Raw genomic sequence first — 23,694 nt, 5'->3', positions numbered from 1 at the left:
GACTAAACCTTGTAGGGTTTTAAGCTAAATTACTGGTTTGTTCTGCAGTTGGTAACTACGAGCTGGTGGAATTAATTCGACTAAATCAAAATTCTTATGGGCCCAGCATTCTATCCAAAGGGGACACTTCGACGAGGTATCTTCTGGAAGCTAGGCGAACGATCTCTAAATCATTGGAGGATATTCTACCGCCTTATCAATTTTGCCTAGCTTTCTGTTTTTGAACTCGGTAATATAGTTGATACTTGGCATGGCTAAGACACTCAATGTCAGGTCCGCCGCTCGTAGATAAAAAATTCTGAGGGATATGAATCCGATGTATATTTAGCGTCTCTTGTCAAGTTTTTAGAAGATTGGGATATAAAGGGAATTGCAACTTTGGATTTATTCTCTTCCATAGATCCTTTTGCATCAATTCTCAATATATCAGCAGTGCATTACACAAGCCTTTATTGTTCTCCAGGGTTGGCGTAGCTGGTGGAAACGGCCTTTGTCGACCTAGGGCAAGACACACTTATTGGGTTCATTTTACCGGAGAATAGCCCTCTTTATGAAGACTTCTAGTCGAAGTCTTGAATATCGAACCAAGAGAGCGCCGCTTATGATGATGTTATTGAGGCCGCCCAGATTCCATTCAAGAAATGAGCAAAAGCCTATAGCTTGGTGGCATTGAGGGGTATGATCATTATTTGCTTTCGTTTCTGTCGCGTCCTAGAGGTCGCCGGGAACAGGGTCCTGACGCTGCATCGTTTGACTATATGTAAGTCTAGCGAGCAACGTCATTGAAATTGAACGGCGGTGATTAAAATATATCTAATTCCTCACTAGCCCCATGCTTTTCGACTAAATTAAGGCACTGAGTTTGTAAGGTCATGTTAGGCCTCTCGTGCTCTTCTCTGCAGTAATTCCTGTTCTATCTTAGAATGATTACTGTATTCAACGATATACACACAAGCATTCGGCGAGGATCCAATGGGCACAAGATCGAAGTATGTCCTCAGTGGAGATATAGCCACCATGGCGCCACATATGACCGGAACGTTTTCGAACTCTTCTTATCAGGAGTAAACGCTTGTAAAATTCCCCAAAGGAGTTCATAAACTTCCCTTTTGAGGCTAGCTGATGTAGAGGTGCTTAAAAATATCTTTAGGATGGAATTGAACCAAAATGCAGATATAGTTCGCAAGAACTTGCAAATTATAATAATTTAAGATAGGTATCCATAGATATGTTTTATGTAGAACTTCAACATAGGATATATTTTGGGGGCGTATGTCCCTATTGATTTAGAGCCAGCTGTATAAAGACTCTTGTTAATAAGATCCGAAGGAAGAATGGGTGGTTGTTGGTATTGGCCAAAGCCTTAATAGGTCCGGATTCCCCAAGCTAGTGGGAGAGAAGACCGCTTGTGTGAGTTGCAAATAAAGGGTGAATTCTGGAGCAATGACTATGTGCAAGGGATGTAGGGTGGTTAAGATGTAGTTACTGTTCAGCGACAAGGCGGAAGACATGCTGAAAGCACCATAAAGCTCGATGGACGAGAACGTAAAAATTTGGAGAGTACGAAATTCAGTGCTTTAGCTGGGTGGTTGCCGCAAGGTCACAGGTAAAACATTCTGGAGTCTGACTTTCCACTCTGAGTTTCATCAACAACCGCTAGAGGAAAACTGTATCTATTGATCCTCGCGATCGAAGACATAATTAACTATGTGTAATATATGTATGAACACGTGATTGAGACGCGTAAATTACAATCAGATAATCAGCCTACGGCGATCAGATAAGCTCCCGTCTTCCCACGCGTACAGTCCCGTCTCCATAGTAACGACGCAATCAATCATCCATCAATCATCACAGTACATCATGTCATCCGGACATCCCCCGCCTCCCCTATTTCCGCCACTCCCTCTCGATCCTATTTCTGATAATCTTCCCTCGGACATCATCTCACGAGACTCATCCTCCTCAGACTCAGATACCGAAACCACCGCGAAACGGGGCCGCATGTTGAAACACGCCGAGAGCTACTTGCGGGGAGAGCCGCTTTATCTACATTCTGCAGGACTACGGGGTCCAGTAGTTAAGAATCCATGGGCAAAGGGGAAGAAACAGACCAAAAGAAAAGCAATAGAACTAGAAGAAGGGACTTTGGAGGAAGACATGAGTAAGAGATTAAAGGGCAGGCAGGAAGAGAGGGAGATAGAACCAGGTCCCTCGCAAGTTGGGAGAAACGCGATGCATATGTGGAGTAGAGGGACAAATACTACTTGGGACAGATCAGGCCCCTCAACTCCGACCCCATTGCGTACAAGGCCGCCTGAAGCAACAAATGTACCGGATCGATCGCAATCTCGATCTCATTCACCGTCCGATAAAGATTTACTAGAATTTAGGACACCAGTCAAAAAGAAGCCAAAGGCTCCTATTGAAGTAGCATCAGTATTCTCCCCGGGAACCTTCTATAGATCTAAACCTAAACCTCAACAGATTTCAATTGAAGATTTTTCCAATCATCGAAAGTCTTCGAGCGCAAAGAAATCATCCCCGCCTTTGGAGTCAGCTTGCTCAACTTCGAAGTCTATTTCTGTGCGGAAGACAAGAAAATGGTCTTTAGAAGTCCGAGACTCAACGCCGCGACTTAGGCCTAGGGAAAACTCTCTGGAAGAAATCACACCAGATACGCCAACGCAGGTCGGAGACACAGCCCCAAGGCTCAGGCCTGGACGAAAGCCTACCACAGAACCTATACTAGAAGTACCGATACGAACCCAAGATTTAGCTTCGAGATCCAGGTCTACGTGCAGCTTAACTAGGGCCTCTGAGTCTGAATTAGAACCGCCCCAGGAACCCCGAACCGCCCCCAAACCAACAAACACCCGGTCTAGAACTAAATCAATTGAATCATCTCAAGAGACTCGCTCAATTGCAAAACATAGATCCACACGAAATAGCTTCAAAACACTGGAGGCTCAGTCATTAGATCAAGAGCAAGAGCAGATTTTAGATACTATAGAAGTGGTGCCCCCACCTGAAGTACAGTCGGGTGATATAGATATGAAAAATACAAGACCCAAGAATGATTTTGGAGCGGTACCACCGTTCGGCATGGCGCCTGAACGGCCGAAAGCGAAAAGGAGGCAAAGGGGGGGTTCTAAGAAGAAAGGGAAAAGATCAGCGGATACCCATACGGAAGAGCAGGAAGTTTCAGGGAGCATGGATATAAAGAGGTTCACAGAACCAGGAGTGCTTCAACAGGTGGAGGATGCAGATGCTATTACTTATGTACCGGGACCCGAAGACGGACCGGAAATGGTTGAGATCATGAACAAAGAAATAGATCCTGGACTGGCGGATACGAGAGTTGCAGCTGTAACAGAACCAAATAATCCTTGTGGGAATGTAGAGGTCACAAGTGAAGAGCCTTCTATCACTTTGGCTATACCAGAGCCGGGGCAGGAACAAGTCGCAGAAGCGAAATCATCAACTTCAAGCAAAGACCCTACAAGAGAGGAGGTTTTTCAAAACTGGGTTAATCGCCATGTAGCTGCTTCGCAAAAGTTTAGCGCGGATCATAAGAGAATTTCCATTGCGAACCTTCTATCGCCGGTGGCAGAAAGCCCAGTTGTGTACAGGTATGTTGGGATTTGTGCTTCGACAGGTTTCATGATACTGATTTATGTAGGAATACAAATAGAAGAGTCGAGAACATTGCCCCCGATAGCTCAATGAATGGTGGTGAAATGCCAGTAGTGTCACGCTATGACCCTTTTACTGCGAGGCCAGTTGAACTTCCAGCAAAAGTCCCCGCATCACTTACACCAATCTCACGACTTGAAAAAGCTCAATCACCTATCATATCCCATACCGCCACGATTGATGTACCGTGCTCTCCTGAGCCAATGCCAAAACTTGTATCAAAGGACACCTATAAAGAATGCCCAACAGAATTTTGCACCACCCACCCTGCGCTGGGAACACAGCTAGTGAATCAACACAAGTCCTGGCAAAACACACAGGACGCTGTTCTCGCCCCCCAGAGTGGCTTCGCTGAGGCCATCCAAGAGCCGCCTGCTCCACTAGGAGACTACCCATCAACTTCTATCACTCCTGGGGGAGACTTGTTGAGGCCAATTCGTTTTTTCGACGACGAAACTCGATCTGAGACACTGATAACCGCGAATCACTTCGTAGACTCTTACAAAATCGGAGGGAAAAGTCCATTCAAGACTCCAGGAATGGAGAATGTTCAATGGACTGTTGAGCCCGATGAGTTATTAAAGACCCCAGGGTCCGAAGGCTTGGCTAAATCGCGCGACGAAGAGAATAAAGGAGAAACCCTACCGAAGACTTCCAGCCTTCAATGGGCAGATCAATCGTACGAAGTAGAGGGGGGGATTATCAGCAAAACACCAGAGTTAGAAGCTATTCAATGGTCAGTCGAGCCAGGACCAAGGGAGAGGGAAGAGTCGCCGCCAAAGACACCACCGAGCCGCCAGTTATCACCATTTAAGATCTCATTCGGCAGTGAAGAGTCTGGAACAACGTTTACCCCGTTCCACGCCTTTGCTACACCCGAATCATCTCCAAAAGCTAATCGGCAGAGTGAATCCTCGCCGCATGGCCTCTCCACATTTGATATCCCCTCGACATCTAAGAAATCAGTCAAGTTTGCGCGAAGTCTCTTCGCGACCGATGACAATGATGAGAGTAGAGAAATCGATAACATAATGAGTTTTAGCAACAACTTCTCGCCTGTGCTTGGAGTGGAGCCGCAAGATCCTGAGAGTCTATTGGAACAGGTGAAAGGTTTTATGGGAGAAGGTGTATGGGATGCGGTGACAGAGGCGCAGAAGATCGCGGGTAGTGATACGACCTCGACGGCCCCAATTGAGAAATCTGAAAAAAAGGAGTACATGAGTGCTAGAAAAAGGAGGGCGTTATTAAAGAAAAAGACTTAAATTCGTGGGGTTCTCCCCTCGTTCGTTTCCCCCCTCCATTTTCTTTCCTCCCTTTAACTACTGAAACACCTGAAAGGATAGATATAGACGTTGGGTTGGAGTTTGGTAATTTTTTTTTTTTGGCGGAAATAAAGGATGGTGATGAGAGGTGAGGGAAGGCCTCCGAGACAATGATTGATAAACTTTGAAATGTTGTTCGTAGTACATTGCATGTATGTTCTGTGGTTTTGACGAACACTTCCCTGGAACGATATTGGGATCATGATTTTAGGTATTGATCATGTAATATCACTTGGTCCATCTAAATCTCATGAATTTGAGTTAGGATTTCATATTAGCAACAGTTATTCGGTTAACATACAAATTTCACCACAAAAACTCCGTTTCGACGCGCGCACGGCCAATTAATGGAAACTTAATTTCAGTAGGCAATTCATGCACTAACGTTATAACATTGTAGGCGTCAATGGCTTGGTACATGCAGTTCTCCATCTATTGGGTTGTTCGTACGATGTCGTGAGCAGACTACGTGTATTTAGAGGCACAAATAGACTTTGACTCGAATATATATCTAATAAGTATATAATTATATCTAATAAGTATATAATTATATCTAATAAGTATATAATTATATCTAATAAGTATATAATTATAACCTGCATATGCAATGTGCTTTTATAGTCTTCTGATTGGTTCAGTGAGGGATGTTTTTGTTTCACTTGAAACATGTTGTGTTGGATATTAACATAGGATATTGTGCTGAGTGTTGTTAGAGTGTTAATAAGGTTTCTACTGGTTCTGGGAATCGATTAGTAGTTCGATTTTAGCGGCTTGGTGGCTGTTAAAGGGATATACCTGTAGTTTTAACTGGAGAAATTGTCTGACCTATCCGTTGATATATCGGGGATATCAGAAAATGCACATATTGACCAGAGCAGATCTAGATATAGTGATGGACTTTGCCTGCCAGGAGGGGTCGAGGGCCGCGCAGCGGCCTGAGAGCCCCGACTGACAGGTAAATAGAGAAATAAGCCGAAAAGCGGTTTGCCTGTATATTGGACTGATTGATATACATATAGTACCGGCCGAAGGCCGGAAACTACTTGTACAAAGTATGTTTGTGTTACCGCCAAATGAAGACTATATGATTCTACGAAGAGCGGGGTAGGTAGGATAGAGATGTTTTTTGTTTCTACCGACCCAATTTCAGCTGCCTGATCATGAAGGTTGCGTGAATTAGACTTTTCCAACATATAGGCTCCTGCTGAACAGATCTGTATCACTCAAGCCCGTTAATGCCCTCTACTCGATCGATTAGGCCCCAATATGCAATCGGCCAGCCTATCGATTGCAACTTATAATTAGTAAATATAGATATTATCCTAGCTAGACCTCCTGCGGACTGTTTGTTGAGCTTACCTACCATGCGAGGAGGAAAAGTGAGATATAGATACATGTACCCGGGGGTGCCGGAAAGTGATGCAACGCTTGACCTAGCAACGCCGAAATGTACTCAGAACTTCAACTTTTATCTACTAGGTTACATTAGGGCTATCCATTTCCAATTAGTCTCGAGCTGCATAAGCACAAAACAGCCGCCAAACAGATATCAATTGTGGAATCCATATAAACTTACTAAATTCCCAGTAGTGTTTTTGAACCTTATTTTAGCGCGAAAATTAAACTTTATTAGCACCGGCCGAAAAATAGCACACCTCTCTCTAGAGAGTTCATACCCATAGCGAATCCACCTACCCCAGTACCAGCTCCCCTGTTCACAACGTCAGCGCTTCTTCAGCTCACATTAGAAGCGACACCTTTATGCTACTTCTACCTCAGCCATCTCTACATAGGCTCATCTTCATTATCTAAAATAGTACAAATAACAACAGAAGAGTTCCGCGTCTGCCATGGCGCCGTAATAGCGATTGAGGGCTTCGCTAGTGCTAACCCGGAGTTTAAGAAAGGCCTCGGAAGGTTGGCTGTTCAAGTGGATAAATGCATGGTCGATCTGCAGGCGCTTGTTAGTAAGCTCAAGAAAAGAACACGAAGAGTAGACTGGAGAAATGTGAGGAAGTGTGTTGAGGGGTGGAAGGAACTACTGTTGGGCGTTCATTCGTGAGTACAAGTCGTATATGTTTAATTGCTTTGATTTTTCAGCTGAAGTTTCTGACTTTTCTCAATCCCAGGGTGTTGGAGAAGTCTGCCAAAGAGGCCTCGCAGGAGCCTAAAGTAAAAGCCAGAGATTATCGCAGCGAAGTAATAGAATCGTTTTTCCAGAGAAGAGCTGAGATACAGGAACTTGGGATGAAAATTGAGGCCTCTAGTTCCCAGCCGGAGTTAGCTTCACAGGAATCCCCAGCCTTAGATTTAGAGAAATATCCTGCCGAAATTGACAGGAACAAATATATATATATACATTAAACTTGAAGAGCCTTTTAGCTGATGTGTCCTACCCTATCCCAGAAAATAGGCGGCAACAGATACTAGACTGGATATACCCGGAGATATACAGCAAGAAACATACCGCTACCAGGGGAAAAAGGCACGGCGACATTGGTGCATGGATCCTGACGTCACCTGATTTCCTGAATTGGGTGAAGGCGAAGAATGATAGAAATTCTCAACTACTTTGGGGTTACGGAATTGGTACGTGTACTGTTTTATGAATTTGAGTTGGTGTTAGTACTGATAATGGTTATTATAGCTGGTTCTGGAAAAACATTTCTAAGGTATTTACTCGGGATTTTAACCATAAATAGAACAACACCTAACATGATTCCCTCGGCATCAAAGCTCAATAATAGTAGACCACCTCCTAGATATAGCATCAATATCCAACTGCGGAGTAGCATATATTTATTTCGATCATGAAGAGCAGTCCACTCATGATACAACCAGCGTTCTTGCCAGTATTGTGAGACAGCTACTTTCTCAACTGCCAGTTCTCCCAGATAGAGCCGGTAAATTACATGAGACATACAACCCTCTTAAATACGATAGTCTTTACAATCTTTTCCTTTCTGCTTCTTCCTTCTTTACAAACACGTTTATAATTTGCGATGCGCTGGGTGAGCGTGGAAAGGGAGATCGAGAGCAGAGAAAATTACTTTTGACGTTATTGTGTAGGATGGCTGGAGCACCCAATGTGTTTTTAACAAGTAGGGAAAACATATCAGGGGATATACAGAATACTCTAGACTTCGCGACTAAAATCGAATTAAGGGCGAGAGAAGAGGACATCAAGATCTATGCCGAGCATAGGGTTAGTGACAGTTTATTGGCCAACCGCTTATATGGCAAAGAATTGTATAGAGAAAGGATTGTCTCTGATATCGGAGAATGTGCAAAGGGAATGTAAGTACCTCGGTCATGATGTCCTTATTACTCCCCAAGCCTTTGCTAATATTTTCAAGGTTCTTGCTGGTTGACTTTCACATACAGCATTTGTGTCAACAGCCCAGTATAAACCAAATCCTCCACGAGCTCAAAGCTTTCAAGAGCACATCTTCAGATCGACCCCCGCTCATCCTTATATACGATAGGATCGTGGTAAATCTTTGCATGCAGTCACTTGAGTAAAGAATGCTGGTATTAGGGATTTTCACATGGCTCGCGGGGGTAAACCGAACACTTACATTCAAAGAACTCCAGCATGCAATAAGTATTAAGCAGGGGGTATATGAGTTGGAACACGGTAATATCACCTCTGAGAAGCTTCAAGATATTGCGGGTGTTCAACTCGGCTTTGAGCTCAATGTGCTGGACCTACCGGATCGAGAAACAATACTCAACCTTTGCTCTGGTCTGGTGACCATAGACGAGAAAACCTCGAAAGTTCAGTTTGTGCATTCCACTGCTCAAGAATACCTCGTAAAAATATCAATAGTACGCCCTGCTACAGATTCGGCACTGACCATAGCTTGTGCCTCCCACCTCTTATCCAAAGCTTTCTCGAGAGGAGCCTTGATTTGCCAATCTGAATTCGAAGCACGGGTTGCAGCATACCCTTTCCTAGGATACGCTGCTGAGAATTTCATGTTTCATTTGGTAGAATATGACAATTCGCTGACGAAAAATCCACTTTTGAGGTTTTTGAAAAGAACAGGCACATTCTCTTCTTACGTGCAGGCACTTGATTCTTCATCAGATCAGCCGACATACCCTAGAAACTATCTTCCTCTGCACTTTGCCTGTTCAATAGGCCATCTTAAAGTTGTCCAAGTACTTCTAGAAACTAGAGTTGGTATCATAGCAATAGATAGCTATAGAGAGACAACTTTCACTCTAGCGATTGCCAATGGGCACAAAGAGATAGTTCAGCTTCTACTAGACAAATTTGCTGGTTGCAAAAGATCTCATCATTTTGATCAAGGAAAAAAAATAGAGGACACGCAGAGTTCTCTCAAGAATGGATTTCCTTGCTCTGTTCAAGACGATTTCAACACAGCGCCACCACTTTCCACTCCAAGGGAAGACAACAAACCGAAAAATAGCGAGACATACGTCCTATATTTCGCCGCATCTGGTGGTCATGTAGAAATATTAGAGTGGCTGTTCAATAGGTTGGGCGATCTCTGTCCCGAAAGATCAGACGATTGTCCGATGGATATGGCACTAGCGAACGCGGCAGCTGCGGGGCACGAGAGGGTGGTAGAGATACCCCTCAAGAAAGGTATCCCACCATCCGGTAAATCGGAAGTTGGCCAACTATCCCCGTTACATGGAGCTGCGTCTAAAGGTCACCTTTCCACTGTCAAATTACTGCTACAACACGGCGCTACTCCTGCAGTATCGTGTCCTCGCTGTCTTAGATTCTTGTCTGACGACCTAAGAAATGAGGACTCTGAGTAGGTCCTCAAGAAGGTTACGGGCGGCTCCTGCAAATGTCTATCAGATTTGAGGGAAGCAGCGTCAGAAGGGGATTTTGAAAATTTCAGACAAATGCTTGACCAAGGTGTAGACGTTTTATCTGAAGACGAAGGAGGGTGTACTGCGCTTCATTGGGCTGCGCGGAATGGCCATGAGAGTATAATCCGTTCACTGCTCGAAATGCATCCCGAAATCGATCTTTCTGCACAGAACCATAGAAAACAGACTGTGCTGCACCTCGCCGCTGTATGTGGGCATGAAAAAAATTGTCAGTTTGCTTCTTGAGAGTGTTCCGGGTATTGGGTTAGCGCAGGACATTGAGAATTTTACGGCATTGCACCTTGCTGCGCTAAAGGGCCATAATTCTGTGGTCCGTGTACTACTTTCAAAGGATCCAAACACAGACCATTCGAAAGTTAACTCCCACCGACAAACAGCTCTCCATTTAGTAGCCTCCGAAGGCCACGCCACCACTGTTAAGCTTCTTCTTGATAACGGTTATGGCATTGACCCCTCGGCAAAGGATATAAACGAATACACTGCGCTAGGCTGGGCTGTACAGGGAGGCTATGAAGAAGTTGTCCGTTTCCTACTTCATAAGACGGAGGCTGAATCCACGGACTGGCAAGGCGGGAATTTACTACATCTCGCAGCGAGGAATGGCCACACCGGGATCGCTAGTTTGTTAATACAACAGACTCCTGGTTTATTCGTGCAGAATGCCAATGGAATGACACCTTTGCATATCGCAGCAATGAAGGGTTATGGAGAAATGGTCTGTCTGCTGCTGGAGAGTGTAACGGAAAGCGAGTTCTCCATGAAGGATGGAAACGGATACACCGCGCTACACTGGGCTGTACAGGAAGGCCACGACCAAATAGTCCATTTACTGCTACAACGCGAACATAAAATCGATTTTTCAGCCATGATTACCGCCGGATGGCAGACTGTGTTACACATTTCAGTGCTTAAGGGCCATGAGCAGATCACTCGGTTACTGCTTGAAAAAATTCCGAGTAGTGTCCTCGCCATCCGCAACATGAGAGGGTATACAGCGTTGCATCTCGCTGTATCGTGGGGTCATGAAACCATCGTTCGCTTGCTAGTCGAGAGATGTCCGGGGCCACACCTTTTGGCGGAGGAAGGTCATGGATACACAGCACTGCACCTTGCAGCAATCAGAGGTCATGAAGGAATGGTCCAATTGCTGCTCCAGAAGAGCCCAAAAGTCTATATTTCAGTATTGACAACAAGTGGATCTGGTGAAGTGATAGACGACGCCGAGCCAAGAAAAGGACACGAAGTAGTGGCTGGTTTGTTGGTTGATAGCGAGTCGGTAAAGAACAGCTGTGGGTTAACGGCACAAAAACTGGCGACTTTGAAACGAAGGTTTGCGGCCGACAATGAAAAAGGACGGGAGCGGAAAGTGTCAACACCTCAATCTGTTTCTGATGCATATGCATGATATTCTCCACAGCATTTCGGTGCTGCAACTAACGTTAAACATATCAAAAATCATGAATTAATATCTATCAACGATCTTATTCCCCCATATCTACTTTATTTGGCATAAACGTAAACCAAATACTTAAGTACTGTTGGTAGTATAACGTCTACTAGGGTGCCCTGACTAATGCCGCAGCTATAGATTTAGGAGGGCGCGAAATTAGGGCGGGGAGTTTGAAAATTTATTTTGCTATGGGCTTGGAGTTTAGGTTTTGCGGTTATTTAGTCGGACAAATACATAGTTGTGCCATTCGTCGGATTAGATGCGAGTATTCAATTCCCGGAGCACAATCACTACTGGGGCGTGGATATGTGGTTTCACTAATCACATATGGCTCTTGCATATGTAGGTACAAGTATTTGTATCCAACCAATAATCGTATGCAATTAATAGATTTAAAAAAAAAAAAAAAAACAACAACAACCTAATAATCGTCTCAAAAATGCAATTAATGAATTAAACAAAAACAAAAATCGTCTCAAAACGAAGCGAGTGATATTCCATGCGCCAAGACACGGGCTCAGCAACTACTTGACTGCGGGAAGCAGTAAAAAAATAGTGGTTAGGGTAGGCTCAAATAAGGCAAATATCACCGTTTTGGTAGTATATTCCTTATTCTAATTTTAAGTCTCTAACAGCGAACTCCAGCGATTAAACATTATTGATTTTTCAGACTTATTTAAGACTTATTTAATTTAAGACTTATTTGATTTAAGGATTATGTAAGCCTTGATCGATTTTAGGCTGATTCAATCTTAAGACTTATTCTAAGTTTAAGACAAAACGAAAAGGGAAGGGATTGAACCCAAAGCATTGCAGGTATACTATCCCTTGGACGCGTGAGACATTTGGAGAATCTCTCTCATGCATTAGCGTGCCCTACCTAGGAAACGATTTACTATAATAAAGCAGCAACTTGCGAAGTTTTTGGCATCTCTGAGTATTCCGAAGACCGATAAATGCAGCAAACTGCTTACCCGGACGTTTTCTCAGCCAAATTCTAGATCACATGACTGCCAATTCCCGCTAATGCATGAGAGAGATTCTCCAAATGTCTCACGCGTCCAAGGGATACCCCAAGCTCTCAATCTACCCATTAGGCTATGGGAGAATTAAGATTTTGATATTAGAACTATTATATAGCTAAGATAATCGATAAAATTTGAATTTATTAGCCTTAAATAAGCCTTAAATAAGTCTTATCTACCAGAGAGTCTTGATTGATGAAAAAGACAGATTTGGTATAAAGACTTATTTAAGAATTATCTGTATATAATGTATATGTATAGCTAAAGGCATATACATGTATGTGCCTTATTCTGGAGAGAGTCTTAGAAAAAATAGAGCCTCATACTAAAATAATGCTAAAATCACCAAAAAACGCTTATATATGCCTTTTTCGCTAGTAAATCGTGATTGGAGGCTTATTTTTTTACCCGTTGCCACAGTCAAGTACATGTAGACTTTGCCCTACCTCCGCCAGGGAAAAATAATACGGAAAGGGTGTAAAATGATACAGCTTTCGATTGACGTGCTCTAAAATAGCACATGATGCAAGATAACACAGTTCAACATGGTCCAAATGAATACTTCTTTATGAGAGAATTAACATCGAAGGGTTAGGGTTCTTCCTTATCTTGGCACAATGCCAAGCCAATTGATCAAGTATCATTTCCAGTGCAACATCCGGCATGGGCGAGTGGTCTAGTGGTAGACTGCTCGTCGGGTTAGACACTGAGTGTTTACCCAGGATACACACACAAGGTCCTGGGTTCAAACCAGGGGTGGGGGTAGTAGCGCAAGTCGCTGCAGTACTTTTTGTACTTTTGTAGAAACTTTTGTTCTTTTTTTGTAGTGGCCGTGAATAAATTACAAACGCTATTTTAATGTTTCGTTTCTCTAGAGGAGGAAGGGGCGGGTAGTGGAGCTGGGAATCGACCTGTATTACCCAATTGTCTGTGCATGAGGTTGAGTAAATACCTCTTGCAAACCGTGTCATCTTGCGTCATGTGTTATTTCAGAGTACGTATACCGAAAGTGTCATTTTAGAACTTCAAAATAATAAAACCTCTCAATTAGTTGAATTATATCAACAGTCTACTAAGCTAAAATACAGTGGGCGAAGATGACCATCATCTTACGCCTCCTTTGCATCTAATACTAGTCTTCCAATTCCAAAGATAAAAATCAGTTTTTTGTCTCCAGATAGTCCTCTAAAACAGTCTCTTTCTAAGCCAGAATGTGCGGATCGGTATCTATCGGTGTTGTTTCCTAGTTTGATGAACTGTGCCCGCTGCTATCATCCTGTGGTTTTAGTATTTAGCTATGTGACTCTTGTGGTTCTGACACCCCGCGCGCCCCATGCATTCTAAACACTGGGAGTTCCCCTTCTTGTGCTTCAGGTGTCTGAGAGGTTTCTCTCGACACCTCCAACTCCTGGTTATCCTCCCTACGTGATTCGGGGTGCAATTCTTGAGTACCAGGTAATTGTGACTCTTCCCGTGCTTCAAACCCCCAGCACGCTTCCTCTCGTGCTTTAAGCACCTGGCGTGCTTCCTCTAGTGCTTCAGCCGCCCGGCGCACTTCCTCTTGTGCTTCCGACACCTTACGTTCTTCGGACCTCCCGCGCGCTTCCGCCTCTATTAGACGGTACCACTCTACAATCCTGGGTATGTTGGTCTCTGGCGCTTCTTGCGCTCCGGACATCCTATGCTCCGCCTCTATCGGAGTATACCACTCTTGAATCCCAGGTATGTTAGTCTCTGGTTCTTCTCGCTCTTCAGATATATTGCTTGCTTCCCCCTCTACTAGACCCTCCGATCGACGGTGCCGGTCTCGAGTCCTAGGTGATTGCGACTCTTCCTCTCGTGCTTCGGATATCTGGCGAGCTTGCTCTTGTTCTTTAAGAATCGGGGATACTACCCTTGACAACTGAGTTTCGTTCCTATATATTTTATAATTTAATTATTTGGAGATTTTTCTCTTGCGCTTTAGACAACAGGCACTCATACCTTAATTGTACTCCAGGGCCATCGAGCTCATCCTCAGGCAATTGAAGTCCTTGCTCTAGTCCTTGAGAAGCCCGAGATCGTGATGTTTCCCTCGACGTTTGCGACTGCTGGTTATCTGAGTTTTGTGATTGATGATACCAAACTTGAAGTGGCTCCTGGCTAAGCCTCGGTCTGTCCGGAAACCAATTCGGAATCCCTGGAAATGGCGAAGGATGTTCCTCTTGTGTTTCGGGCGTTTGAGACCTTTCCGATGACTGCGGATCATGGCTCTCGTATCTCTGTATTTCATTGTGCCAAACCTGGACTACTTCGGGACCCGGAGACGTGATGCCATCCTCCCTTTGTAAGCAGTGCTTCTTAACTGCTGGGTGCCATTCATTATTTTCAGGTAGTTGGGGCTCTTTTCGTGCTCCAAGCACTGGGTTCATCTGCTCTTGTGTTTTAAGCGCCTGGGACATTTCCTTTGGCATATGTGGCTCCTGGTTCTCGTACCTATATGTTCTCCGCTTTAAACACCCGTCCTTTCATCTTGCACTTTGAAGATTTGTTAATCATACCTTTGTACATCCTGGCCTTCAGATTCAATAACGGATGTTGGATGCTCTCCCTCTTCTGCCTCTGATACTTGGGAATGCGGTCTCTGGCTCTCATATCTCGGTGTTTCCAAGTTGCAAGCTTGGGATTGAGGTATTTGGTGCGTTGTGCTGTGCATCTCCTGATTCTGACCCTCGTATGTCTTCTGTGCTTCCGAATCGTCATGTTGAAGATCAGGCGTTGGGGGCTTCAACCCTTCATCTAGTGTTTCAGGTCCCTCGGATATCTCTTCCAAAACCTCATCTACTTTGGATATCTCCTTCAACTTTTTATCTAGTGCTTCGGATATCTCTTTCAACTCTTCATCTAGTGCATCGGATATCTCTTTCAACTTTTCATCTATTTCTTCGGACACCTCTAGTATCTTTTTCCACCCTTCATCTAGTACTTCGAGCCCCTCGGACATCTCTTCCAACGCTTGTTCCCACTCCTGGCTCTCATTAAGCACCTCCCCTTCTAGATCTACTCCAGGCACTAGAAGCGTCTCCTCTGCTAATACAGATACTTGGGACCTTTCTTCCCATACTTTAGGAATCTTGAATATCTCCTCTTGCGCCAGTACCGGCTCCTCGCTCCCAAAACTTATCAGTAATTCAGGGTCCCAATCTGGAAACTCCTCGCTTCCGTCCCTCTGCACCTCCGGGTTGGTAAGTGGAACCGCAGCTTCATCATCTGCTTCAGGTGCTTGAAACTCTTCCTTTCGTGCTTCAGGTACTTCGTGTAGTTCCCTTAACGCTTGTGGCTCATGGAGCTCATACCTGTTTACTTCTAGGTCCCCAAATTCTGCCTCAAGTCCAGGGGATCTATCTATGTTTCCTCGAGCCAATTGAAAAGCCTTATCTAATTGCAATTGTCTTCCAAGCGTCCGGGGGGTAGTCACATGCACCCGCAGTTCGCAACTCTCATAACTCTGTGTCCGATCTGTGTGGCAAAGCTGAACCTCGGGAACCTGGAGTGCTCCCTCCTGTACTTTCGACACCTGGAATACTTCATATTGTTCCTGTAGTTCCAGATTCGCAAATAGTCCTATCCCGGGGTTCGGGCGTTCAAACATTTGCAATTGGCGATCTTCCACCCCCACGTCAAGTGGTTGAGGCGTTTCCTCTCCAAGCGGCGGTGGCTCCTCACCCTCAGGCTTACGTTTTCCAAACATGATCATGAGTTGTATTGCATCATTAATTCGGCGCCTTTGACTTTCGATCTCAGATGTCTCTAGTAACCTTTTTTGGTTCGATACGTCTACCACCCCATCAGTTTCCTGCAGCCCATCAGTCTCCCTCACATCACTAGTGTTCTCGTCGACCCCCAATCTCTTCGTGCCATCACAATCCACATACTCGTTAATCATGATTAACGGCGCCGGCTCATCTATATACTCGGGACTTATCGGTGGCTGATTCACATGCTCGGTGTTTAACGGCGCCTGATTCACATACCAAGGGTCTGCCTCCAATGGACCTGAGCGCGGTACCTGGTGTACATAGTTGGGCACGTCCTGATACACACGCTCGACACCTGGCAGTATATCAGCCTCGAGCCGTTCCATGGCCGTATTATACATCAGCTCGTCGACCCCATGCACAATTCTGCTCTGTGGGCGCACGACAGTCGCAATCACGTTTCTAACAAACCGGTATCTGTAACTCTCTTCTCGCGGCACTTCTCGCGGGTAGTGGGCCTCACCGGCTCTAGCTCTCGCGGTGGCTACCATAAGCTCGTCAAGGTGGGGGTAGAGGTCCATCGTAGGGCTGTGGATGGGGATGGGCACGGCCTCTATGGGTTGATCGTCAACGGACATGAGGTCGTCCGGCTGGCCTTCGGTGAGCGTGTAGGCAGGGATTTCTTGACTGCAGGCGGCTATGAGTTCGGTGAGCTTGTTGTGAAGAGCAATATATTTGATGTATTGACTGACGAAACCAACGGGTTTATCGTCAGCTGGCATGGGGTTGGGTGGGCTCACCATCAGCGGGGGTAAGGGGGCCAATAGGCTCTTCGTCTTTGGCGGTTGAGGGGTTGACAGGCTCTCCAACAGCGAGGGATGGGCGTTTAACGGCTTGGTCTTGGGAGGCCATGGCAGCGGTGTACTCCCTGCGCCGGTCGACAGCCCACTTGAAGTAGAGACCGGCGAACCTGTAGTCAGTGGAGGAGGGGGGGGTTGACTGCACCCAATGCATCCGGTATCAGAGGGTAACAATGCCTTCTCCAAGGGAGCCTCTTCCGTGGGGATGGATGTACCCATAAATTGATTTTCGGGGGACATACTTAAATCCATAGACTCGCCGTTGTTGGCAAGGGCTGTAGCATCAATAGGCACGTCATGTGAGGAGGTTTGGACGGCGATAGACCGGCCCTCAACGGGGGGTGGGGGTTTAACGGCCTGGTCTCGGGAGGCCAGGGCAGCGGTATACTCCCTGTGCCGGTCGACAGCCCACCTGAAGTAACCTCCGGCAGACTTGTAGTCAGTAGAGGAGGAGGGGGGTTGACTGCACTCAATGCATCCGGTATCAGAGGGTAACAATGCCTTCTCCATGGATATCTCTTCCGCGGTGATGGATATACCCACAAATTGATTTTCGGGGGACATACTTAAATCCATGGACTCGCCGCTGCCGGCAAGGGCTGTAGCATCAACAGGCACGTCGTGTGAGGAGGTTTGGACGGCGATAGACTGGTCCTCATACTCGAGGGACATAGTGGGGTCATTCAAATAGTGCTCGTCGGCGGGTGTTGCGAGGCCGGTTACTTGGTTATTGGCGGGTGTATGGATGCCATATTCGAATTGCTCATTAAGGGGGCGTACGAGGATATCATGGAGTGGGCTATTCGGGGGACTTAAGATCTCGCTAGGTGGGTTAGCAGGCATTAGGGCCTCGCTAGGCGTGTTGGTAGGAGTAGGTGTGTCGATAGGTACAAGGAGGACGAAGTCGCAGGCAGTAAGTTGACCCTCATCGTTGTATGTGGTGGCTTGCATCGTGAGTAGTGACTGTACGAAGTGGTGAGATATAAGTGACAGTGAGGGAGATGGGCGTAGTGCTGGTGGTGAGGGGGTTAATCATATCCATCATCCCTTAAGGACAGCGAAATAAACATAGGTGTTGATTTGCCTACGCCATGTAAATGGGCTTCGCGGTCCATCAGTCAATCAATCAATCGACTCCGGATTCGTGGGGTCTTGGCGGCTTTCGATGGGGTCGAGGTGAGGTGGTGTGAGTCATGGTGTCTCACTCGTTTGACTTGGCGCCCCTAACTATGAGCCTATCGAACCATAATGGGTGATCTGTTCGGACTTGTCGTATCGACACCTATCAGATTTGTGAATAGATAACTGCATGGTGAGAATCTTGTAGATGAGCCAGCTCCTGCTGTTAACTATATCATTGCCAGCTCCCGCAAATGTCCACCTCCTTTGTAGAGATCTAGTTCCTTCAGTTAATAATAAGGTACCAACCCCAATACCGCCCCCAATCGCCGCAGCTGATGCCACCTCAGTTGATGCCACCTCCAGTTAATTCCACCTCCAATGCCATCCTATTAATGAGTTCGGCATGCAATGTAGGGTTAGGGTTCCTCGCTCTCGACCATCATATGCCCAAGCGTTTGAAAAATCGTTAATCCAGTACATAACAGATTTACATCCTAAACATTGCACTATTTTAACGAAATTTTTAATGCATATTATATTCTCTCGTTGTAGACAAAGCAAAAGAATCAATCATGAGGCCTAAATTCCTGCTCCAGAAGAACCCCGAGTCGACTTTATATATCGATACCTCCACGATACAAGTCACTGTGATTATTAAATCAACGCTTAATTAATTTACCAAATTTGAAGGTCTGACATGCTCTACCACGACAGGAAATGCATCAATTGATGCATTTCCCATACGAAAGCGGCTTGCAAATGCATCAGTTGATGCATAAGTTTGTCGAGGCCTCAATAAATGCATCAGGCTACACATTTGCTGACGATTTTACCTACACCTTTACCTACTGTCGACAATTTTATCTACACCTTTCCCTACTAAGTACATACTGTCGACGATTTTACCAGCACCTTTCCCTACTTTGAAGTACTGTCGACGATTTTACCTACACCTTTCCCTACAACTTTCCTGGGGAACATTGTCAATCAGTAGGGAAAGGTGTAGGTACTAAGTAATGGTGCAGGGAAAATCGTCGACAGTATGTACTTAGTAGGGAAAGGTGCTGGTAAAATCATCGACAGTATGTACTTAGTAGGGAAAGGTGTAGGTAAAATCGTTGACAGTAGGTAAAGGTGTAGTAGGGAAAATCGTCGGACCGCGAATACTACTAGTACTAGTACTGTTCTTGGTACTTCTTGTCTCTACTGATTATTGACTTAGATATTTTTGGATCTCTAGTTCGGCTACATATACCTATTGAGTCAGCTTATACACTATTGCTTGTACTAGTAAGTGCTATATATTGAAAAGATATAATGGTACAGGTGGTAAGCTCCAAGTCTAAGCTAGATAATCGAAAGGATTCAGGTTCAATCCCTCCACATTCGTTTGTTTTGCATCTGGGCAGGAGTGTTCTTCGGTATGATGCATTTACTAATCTCTTTACCGATGCCTTTACCGATGCCTTTACTGATGCATTTCAACCCGTGATTCAGGGGGACTCCGGCACTGTTTGTATTTCTGTTTTCCTGATATAAGTATTTCCCGACCTCTTGGCAAAAGGAGACTGTGATGCATTAAGGATGCATTAGTGGATGCATTATCCACACGTTTTAGGAACAAGGCCTGATAAGTTGACTGACGACTTTCACTGATGCATTTATGATGCATTTACTGATGCATTTTGTACCATGGTAGAGATGTACATTCGATACCCTACTTAATCTTACCCTAAGTCAATTGTCATAGCCCCTGGGCTGAAAGCAACCAATCAAGCTGCTAGCGAAACAAAATAGACTTTAGTTTTTTGGAGTCGGTGGTGAGGTTCCTTGGTTGTTAAAGACATTCCAAATCAAAACTCTGTATCCGCAGTACTAGTAGCGAAAGATGTATAGATAGATTGATTGGTTGATAATTATTTACTCATGTATATGGCCCCTGGAGGCTATGACACTTGCTGGTGGTCTCCGCCCCAGCCTACACCAATAAAAGATTGTTCCCCAGAAGGCCCCTCCATTCGCCGCCATCTCAACAAAAGAAAAGAGAAAAAAATAACTCCGTTACAGTTTTGATTGTCTCTCTCGTTCCACCCTCAAATCTCTTGCCATGTAACGTTCCCCCCATTCTGATATGTATCCCGGTGAGCAGATTTCTGTCTATCATGAGCACCCCTATTTTCTGTTTGATGGTCTCAAACTCGATTCCCCCCCCCCCCCGGGGGGGGGGGGGGGGGCCTTTAACAATATATATACATATATCTGCATTGTCAAAAAAAAAACCAGAACTCCAGAGTGACCTGTAACCCCCCGGTATAAATTTCTCCGTACCGAATAGATCATGCATCTAAAAAAAGGTTAGTGGGAAGACTGAATATCACCCATTAAGCTGGCGTCAGCTTGAGTAAAGGGTCCGAATATATAGATGCAAGCTTATCTAGGGGTTTGGCAGCGGTATGTATACGTACCGGGAAAGACTTGTTTTTATATTAAGTGGGCGACTTAGGTCTATAGAGGGCCCGCGTTGTGTTTTTTATCATTTTCGCGAGCACATACCGAATGAGATTCAGAACCGAATGGTGACCTTCCGGACATAACAATGCTGTTCCAAGTGAGTTAGGGAGAAATTCTATAGATTGGCATGGAAGAATAAAATGAATAGTTTTCAACTCACTCGTCTTTTATCGAACTCCCGATAATACTTTCGCCTTCCCATCCCGAGCTAATCCACACAGAGCCTCGCATCGACGGTTTCTTGTTGCCCCCGAGAAAGTTGTTTGGATAAAATGAGTCTCGCCCATGGCTGTATTCTAGTATCTCCTCTGTTCCCAAAGGTTCCTCTGTGGTCAAAGGTTCCTCCGTAGACCTTGGGGGGTTAGGGCTCGACGGTTTCTTCTTGTTGCCCCCGAGAAAGTTGTTTGGAGAAAACGAGTCTCGCTTAGGGCTAGAGTCTCGCTCAGGGCTAAGTAGCCATCTATTCTCGTGAGGTTTCTGGATATACCCATCTATGTATTTTGCTAAAAGTTCCTTTGTTGCCAAAAGTTCCTTTATTATCAAATACTCCCCCGTTGTGAAATGTTCCTCTGTAAACCCTGGAGAAGTAAAGCTCTGTGACCTATCTAGAAAGAGAATACATATATTTTTAGAGATAATGTGATTAGGGATCGAATCGCCCCCCACCGCCTCCGCTTACATTTACGAATAATGGACGGATAATCATCCCACGGATTCGATATTCGGATCTCACAATGAGTAAAGACGGTCGTCGTAATAATTACCTATCCCAGGCCATACCGTTGACTCGTCCAAGTCTCGTGCCCATGCACACTCCTTACAATCGTGCGGTTGTCCAGATCCCTGAATATTGCTAAGTAGTCATAAATTTCGGATATGCGGTCATCCCCGAACTATGAAAGACTAAATGAGATGGACTCAGGACCGATGTTGCTTTTTCTTTTCCTTCTGGTGACCGCTGCCTGTTCCGTGCCACGTCCCTCCAAAGTAAGTCTGATAGTGTTTATGCCTGAGAGCCTTTCGCAAAACCCGTATGGTGTATGAAAAACTGCTGAGAACGAACCCGAAGTAGTACGCGTGATTTCAATTTCAACTTCGGCACGATTGCTCACAGGATTGGAGATTGGGCCCATTTTTTCAATAAATTTGATCTCCATCTCATCCAATTCGAATGTATCAACAGGTTCTGGGTCGGGGGATTCCTCGCTTGTAGCTACAGCTATCTCGTTGACATCCAGAACATCATGTTCGTTCGAGACACCATTCATAGTAGTATCTCTCTGTAAATCTGGGGTAGAGTAGCTTATGGAAGGCGGCGTAACTGAGTATCGTATAGTAGAACTCGTGCTTATAATCCCTGCAACTATAGGAAGATAAAAGTTACCTGAGGACTCCGGGCTAGTTACAACGGGCTGGAGTAATCCGAGACGTTTACGCGAGCGTTCCAATTTATCTTCCGAGGCGGGTATTCCACCAAACTTAAAAGCTATCTTCTTCCCACTACACCATTCTCACCTATCCTATATTCATAACATATTCTCGACTGTATTCTTGTCGAGGTTTCTCCTGAGTTCCCACTTTCTGATCATATTTCCATATCGGGTTTCGCTAAACCAATTGCATGTCAGTTGAGGATTTTTAAACTTTACACCAAAGGCTACTCTTACTTTGCGTGAAACTGATGCTCCTCAGCCATGATCTTGCGGATGTCAAAAGAGTAAGATCGGTATCGAGGTAATATCTTATTAAAATCTCCTTAACGTCCTCCCATTGTGCTGGTGTTGGTACGTTAGGTTTATCCCACCCGGGACGTGTTGGGGCTAGGATTGGTAGGGCCATTTCTTGTTCGTCTGGGGTTAGGTGGTGTTGCTGGAAAAGCTTTGATGAAGGAATAAAGCTGGTTCGAATCAATTGTACTCCATGCTGGTATGAAATATTGTAATGATGGGTTGCTCCATGGGATTTATCCCATCTTATAAAGGTTTCTTATCACATTTATCTGAGAACTTATGACGGGTTTCTTGTACATACGTACATACAACTCACTTGAGTCTTGTCATGTGTAAGATCTGGTTGCATGATCATATTAATCCTATTGGCGTGTCAAAAGAGTTGTGCAGGTATTGACGCACAGTGCGGGCTAGAGTACAGGGTGTGCACATTAAATACCAAGAACATCGATTGATTGGTCCGAAATCCTATGGGTGCCACGTGTGGCAGCCAAAACTGACCAATAACCCTCAGAGTTATAACGCATTACAATGGGCTTAGCCACACAATTAGTATGTTTGAAGAACTTTCACATATCTTTATTTAAAAGCTTTAAATGTTTAACTTAAAAATACAAAAAAATAACTATAGGATAGAGCTGGCTCCCTGCTTGATGTGAGTAGTACTGTGAATTTTTCAAAGGGGTTTTTGGATGAGTTCCAAAGGATCGGGAGTGAAAAAGAATCAAATTGCGGTGGTAGAGGTTGAGTTGCAAAAGCTGGGGCACACACCCCTCAAATACTTGCTTGGCTGCCAAGTTGCCCCTTTCTTAAAGTTCGACCAATGGCAGGCCCTCGCAGACTGGTCAATAATAAAATTTCCTAAAAGGGGGTTCTTCACACATACCGTGAATACCCTGTACATACATACTAGGGGTGTGCCAACTCGCGACCGCGAGTTATTGGATTATGGGTATCAAATAATTATTGAAGGCCTTCGATGGGGGCCTTCGGCCCCCCCATTCCACCTCCTCTGTTTAATTCTCCCTCTAGAATTATGAGAGGCCTTCGGCCCCCGTCCTCCTCCTCTCGAGTGCTCAGTACTTTGATGTGTCATGCTTACTAAACACCCATGTCGGTGTCGACCAATCAGACCGCAACGAATTAAGAAAAAGTGTATTCTAGTACATAGTAGACGTTGACCGCAGCAGGGTTGTGTAAATCACAAAGATATCCTATTGGCGCAACAAAAGTGTTGTGCAGCGCAGTAGGGTTAGGGGCCAAACTAACCAAGGCCCCCATTGGTTGTAACAAAAGTGTTGCGCAGGAAATCATCCAAGTTGGTAATAGCTCCATTTGCGACTCGCAGTAAGGCAAGACGCCGCCTGTC

At 45.0% G+C, this 23,694-nt stretch overlaps 4 protein-coding genes across 4 annotated transcripts; 2 read left to right on the top strand and 2 right to left on the bottom strand.

Annotated features, from left to right (window-relative positions):
- Positions 1–1,863: 1,863 nt before the first annotated feature.
- LAJ45_01295 (uncharacterized protein) lies at positions 1,864–5,296 on the top strand (the record flags this gene model as incomplete). Its single annotated transcript, XM_046110890.1, has 4 exons — positions 1,864–3,632; positions 3,683–4,909; positions 5,161–5,229; positions 5,284–5,296. The coding sequence occupies 4 exons, from the start codon at positions 1,864–1,866 to the stop codon at positions 5,294–5,296; spliced, it is 3,078 nt and encodes a 1,025-aa protein (XP_045976068.1).
- A 1,664-nt stretch (positions 5,297–6,960) lies between these two features.
- Positions 6,961–11,295, top strand: LAJ45_01294 (uncharacterized protein; the record flags this gene model as incomplete). Its single annotated transcript, XM_046110889.1, has 8 exons — positions 6,961–7,076; positions 7,148–7,297; positions 7,474–7,607; positions 7,666–7,690; positions 8,088–8,315; positions 8,375–8,510; positions 8,613–9,808; positions 10,041–11,295. The coding sequence occupies 8 exons, from the start codon at positions 6,961–6,963 to the stop codon at positions 11,293–11,295; spliced, it is 3,240 nt and encodes a 1,079-aa protein (XP_045976067.1).
- A 2,361-nt stretch (positions 11,296–13,656) lies between these two features.
- Positions 13,657–17,913, bottom strand: LAJ45_01293 (uncharacterized protein; the record flags this gene model as incomplete). Its single annotated transcript, XM_046110888.1, has 3 exons — positions 13,657–14,281; positions 14,349–14,840; positions 14,906–17,913. The coding sequence occupies 3 exons, from the start codon at positions 17,911–17,913 to the stop codon at positions 13,657–13,659; spliced, it is 4,125 nt and encodes a 1,374-aa protein (XP_045976066.1).
- Positions 17,914–20,589: 2,676 nt separating this feature from the next.
- LAJ45_01292 (uncharacterized protein) lies at positions 20,590–21,863 on the bottom strand (the record flags this gene model as incomplete). Its single annotated transcript, XM_046110887.1, has 4 exons — positions 20,590–20,683; positions 20,756–21,196; positions 21,376–21,448; positions 21,659–21,863. The coding sequence occupies 4 exons, from the start codon at positions 21,861–21,863 to the stop codon at positions 20,590–20,592; spliced, it is 813 nt and encodes a 270-aa protein (XP_045976065.1).
- Positions 21,864–23,694: the final 1,831 nt, after the last annotated feature.

The sequence above is a fragment of the Morchella importuna genome (assembly GCF_003444635.1).
Source record: "Morchella importuna strain M04M26 chromosome Unknown Morimp01GS002, whole genome shotgun sequence".
NCBI classification, from domain to species: domain Eukaryota; kingdom Fungi; phylum Ascomycota; class Pezizomycetes; order Pezizales; family Morchellaceae; genus Morchella; species Morchella importuna.
The sequence above is the reverse complement of the archived record's forward strand: the minus strand, read 5'-3'. Positions and strand labels throughout refer to the sequence as shown.